The sequence below is a fragment of the Crocodylus porosus genome, unplaced genomic scaffold, assembly GCF_001723895.1.
Source record: "Crocodylus porosus isolate Cpor-Errol unplaced genomic scaffold, CroPor_comp1, whole genome shotgun sequence".
Lineage (NCBI taxonomy): Eukaryota > Metazoa > Chordata > Crocodylia > Crocodylidae > Crocodylus > Crocodylus porosus.
Window position 1 is genome coordinate 30,473,570 of NW_017728951.1, and position 4,971 is coordinate 30,478,540.

Consider the following 4,971-nt stretch of genomic DNA (forward strand, 5'->3'; position numbering starts at 1 on the left):
CTAAACTTGTTAAATATATTTATTATTTAATCTGCATGTTTTCCAAAATCTCCATTACCTGTGATGAAAATTTAATTTGTAAGAACATTCTGGACACAGTCCTAAAAATAGAAGAGTAAAAGAAAAGAAACTTGAATATTAAAATTTTGCACTTAATAAAAACAGTTAATAAGATTTATCAATGTTGCTGTCCCAATGTAATTTATAAATTCCCCTTTCAATTTCTTCCAACAGAATAATTTCAGTACAGTTAGGTGTAACTGAAGGAAAAATAGCATGAAGAACAGGGAGGTTTGGAGTCCCAGTACCAGCAACTGCTCACAAAAATAAGTAATATTTACTCTATATGGTGATTATGTAAAAATATATTTTTCATGTGCTCTTCTGAACAGAATCAAATTAAGACAAGATTATATATTAAAATCAGACAAAACCTAAGGCCTCTCCACAGAACAAATATTACTGCACAGATGGACACTTAGTTGAGGAAAAATGTTTATTTTATGCTAAGTGTTTATTATCAAAAGTTTCTTATTGGTTGCACCTATCAATATGGTTTTAGAGGCATGTATTTGAAGGGATGATCTTATTTAAGAGATGAGGCTTGGTAGCATTAGGATTAAGCTGAGCATTAGTAAAGACTCTGAGGAATATATCAGTATTAAAAACAAAATGTCTCCCATGCCAAAAATACCAAGAAGCTTTATTTCAGCCATAATACAATAAAAAGGAATTAAAAACTAGATAGTAAAAAGTGTTAAAACAGTAAGCTATTTTTTTTGACAATAATGATTTCTACAAATCAAGGCCATTATTATATTTATAATTAATCCACCAAAATGGCATCGCTTCTTCCCCCTTTGCCTACCGTGGTTACCTAATTACTGTTTCTAGTCCTTGCTTTGTAGTCTTTAAAGAGTAAGATATTTGCCTTTGTTTAAGTTTACATTAGAGTGAAGGCCAACCATAGTAAAGGCTGACTTACTCAATTTTACAAGTGCGTTCCTCTTTTCACCATGTTCAATATAACCAAAATTCACCTCCCAGCTCTTCAGTCCTTCTCTCTCATCACAGTGTTTATTCCCACAGGAAAAATGACCTAAGGAGGTCAAAAAAAGCAAACCATGGTTAAATCATTAGCTCATGTGGATTTGAGGTGGTTCTTTCCAGTTCTGCTCAGCGTTAAAAAAAAAAAAGCTAGAAATTAAAGTCTAAAGTAAAGTATTAGAAGCAAGTAATACTTTTAATGACATAACAATATTTGTTTTATATTGCACAATATTTGTACCAAAAAATAAAACACACTGAAAAACTTATACATGACTTTCATCTTTGCCGGTATTTTGGAGGACGACATAAAGGGATAAAACTGACAATACTGAACTTTAGAAAAGTTTCCAGTCAGGGTGCATACAGATGTTTTGGGAGGTCAGATCGTGTTTAAAATGGCCACCCTATCCAACTTAATTCACCCAGATGCCAACCTTGCACTTAGATCCCTAGTTAGGTCAATCTAAGTGAAACCTATATAGAAATTTAAAACAGTTAGATAGGTTTAACTTAGAAAAGGTTGGCTATTTTTGGACCTACTTCCATAGTGGTCTAATTTCGATTGGGTTAGACCTTTTTATACCAATCTAACTGTCCTGAACTTCTGTACAATTCTCAGTATATCCCCAGGGTTAGGAAAGCTCACATAAATTGAGATGGGGGAGGAGGGGCAGGCAGGATAGGATAAGGAGTACGTTCACCAAGTTGGATTGTTTGTCTGAGAACAAGGGGGGTTGGGGAGCTAAAAAGGGAGCTCCCCCCACATCCCTTCCTCGATCTGTAACCCTCACTCCCATGGATCCTGTCTGCCTAAGGACTCCTTGTCCCATAATCCCCCTTGTGGATACCATCTGCCCCCCCAGCAGACCTTGCCCCCCCATCCTCCCTAGAACCTGCTTGCCCCCCTGATTCCCCCAAGCCTCCCCCACTAGTGGCCCCCATCCTGACTCACTTTAGATCTAGCTAACCTCCCCCTAGCCTCCTCAAATGTCTGTATGCACACCTAATGATCAACTGAATATCATTAAGCTATTAATACTTATATACTAATTATATAGTTAGTGGAGGGTAATAGATTAGAAAATGCCAGTCAGATGTGTACATCTTGTATTATTACAAGATATGTCAAATATGTTATATGCAAAAATAACATTCCTACTACTGATTAATTTACAAGCCCATCTAATCTTCCAGGCAAAGAATATATGCTCTAAAACTCTCAGAATCTTATTTCTTTCCTCAAAGCAATATAAAAAAATTAAGACTCAACATATGAAAACTAATTTTTCTGCTTGAAATAAAACTACAGAGACACTGTAAAAATCGCTGCTGTTGCTTTTCTTTCTCTCCCCCTCAGCCAGCCATATGTAGGCAGGGGCAAATATGGTCTTCAGCAGCAATTATTTTTAACCTTTTCACACACACTGCAGAACTGGCAAACAGTTTTTGACTAAGCAGCCAAGAACTGCTGCAATTAGGCAGCAGCTCTAAGAGTATTAAAAATGTAGCTTTTGCCTCAGTTGGAAAGGAAGGGTGAACAAACTGAAGATTAGGCTCTGTCCCTGCTCCATGCAGCTCTGGAAAAATCTTTTTTTCTTCATTCTGCCTTCCCAAAAAAACAAGGTATGTATCTTATTTGGGGACATGTGGTATGCAGGACAATATAGTTGCTTTGGTGAACTTGCCAATATTACTTATACGCTTTTAATAACAGGAGTAAGATAAGGAAAAATCTGAATGTTAATCTTTCCTTTTACTATATATTAATGATATATTGAAGTCTGATCAACTCTGCCAAGGAAATTGTTACCTAAATCTTTACAGAGAATATACCTGAAGTAAAAAAAAATAAATAAAAAAATCAATTTCTAATATCTCTGTAAATAGCTTCAAATAATATATTTTTAAACCATAGTCAATCATTTTTTGTGTTTTAAAAGTACAAAAGAAACTCAGTTAAGTAGTTAAACCCCCCCCCTTTTTTTTTTTTTTTTTACAGAGTACAGAAAGCAATGCATTTCAGAAAATGTCTATAGTGCTTAGCTCATTTTTGCACTTAAATCTTCTGTGCATACAAACTTTAAAAGTATTATTTCTGATCTCTGCATGATCTATCTACATTATATTTATGTAATTATACATGCTAAGATATATACTTATATTTCTTTACAGTTAAGACATGTAACCATTTCTCTTAACTATGAAATGCTCCTTGGGAATTTAAGCACTTTCCCTTGAAATAACATAGTTCCACTTGATTTAATGTGCATCGAGGGCCTTCTCCATCCTAGCTGCCTAGCATGTACCATATGCTATCTAAAAGTTGGGCAATAATTAAAGAAAGTGAAAAATATTAATGTTTCCTACTGCACAGTATAGTCAGAAAAGCTCTCTCATTTCTTGCATTGCAAAAGGTTAGGGAGAACGGGGCTGTCCAGCTGGCTGCCTGTAAGCTGCATGAGGCTCAGCAGCACTTAACATGCAGCCCATGAGTCCCAGAACCACCTCTTCTGCTGCCATATAGCAGGGCAGGGCCCAAGGATCCATGTGCTGCCTGCTCAGCTTGCCTGACAGAGGGGACTGCAGGCTGCAGGGGATGAGAAGGCCACATGCTGCTAGCACAGCTCATATATGGGGGGAAGGGTTTTGGGGAAAGACACTGCCCCCTCCACACGTGGCACTCTGCCAAATACCATTTGTGGCCCCTGGCTCCTGCAAAGTTGGACAACTTTGTTTTAAAGTACAAATTCTGCCCACATATATAACCTGGGTCAAAGGAGCATTTTTTTGTATAGTATATCACTGAAACTGGGCATATAAATTACAACTATTAATAGTAATCAGGGCTACATCTTTGTCTGATTTAGTTGAAGACATATTTGGGGCACCAAACAATTTTCTCTCAGTACCTAATGAAGGTGACTGAATTAAAAAAGGTACAGTCATGGCAATTATGGGAGAAAGGTAAGTGATATTGAAACCAGGGGAAAATAGGAAAAGATAGCCTCAACAAATGTTTCCTCCCCTCACAACCACCTCCCCCCACTTCCTACTCACAAACCATAACCTTAGAATAAAATTGTCTTTAATCGCTATTTCCAAGGTCTTAATAAAAACCCATGTCAAGCTGATGTTTTTGCAAGAAATGACCTTTTTTAATACCAGTTAGCAAGTATTCATAACTAATCATGTTGATATGAAAAAGTTATACTCCAATTCAATAATTTACCTAATATTACTAAATTAAATTTGAGAACCTTAATAAAATATACACTGCACAAAGTTTTTAGAAAAGAGCTGTTGAACAACTTCACCTGGAAAAAAAATCACTACTACACTCTGTAATGTTGAATTCTTGTGCCCCTTAGTGGTGAATCACATTTCTGCTCAATACATCTTAAAATTATTGTCTTTATGAAAGTGGTTCTCAACCTTTTCAACTCAAGGAACCCATTAGAAAATATGTCAGCTCTTAGCTTTCTCTTATTATTTGAGTACAGAAAAATACTAGTATTTTAAATTAAGTATATCAATTTATCAAATGCCTAAACTAAAATTCCTACAGAGTTAAAAGTTACTCTTAACAAAGCTGGAAATAATAAACAGTAATAGTTAAAGTTGTACATGCCTCAGATTCAGAGGTATACATATTATATTTGACAGGTATAAGTTCTGAAGACAAAGTACAATGTAATGCAAGTTCCTAGACACTAGGGATGTGCAAAGCTTCAGTACCTGATTCAATTCAGAGATTTGGCCTGATTAATTAAAAGGTTCGAATTGAATCGGAAGCCACCAAATCAATTTGGAGATTCGGGTGGTCCCCGCTTGCTGCTGCAGGGGCTGGAGGAGGGGGAGGGAACCATGGGGGGACCCCCACCTGGCCCCATCCCCTGTCAGTTCCCCCACCCCCTTGAGCCT

General features: G+C 36.6%; 1 protein-coding gene across 2 annotated transcripts in view; it reads right to left on the bottom strand.

The window, feature by feature from the left end:
* LOC109324080 (protein FRA10AC1) overlaps positions 1 to 4,971 on the bottom strand; it is a 50,949-nt gene that overhangs the window by 14,912 nt on the left and 31,066 nt on the right. For both annotated transcript variants that reach the window (XM_019555920.1, XM_019555919.1), the window contains exons 9-10: positions 986 to 1,099; positions 59 to 101 (exon numbers count right to left, since the gene is read on the bottom strand). In XM_019555920.1, coding sequence (XP_019411465.1) covers positions 59 to 101; positions 986 to 1,099 — 157 coding nt within the window. The remainder of the gene's footprint in view (positions 1 to 58; positions 102 to 985; positions 1,100 to 4,971) is intronic.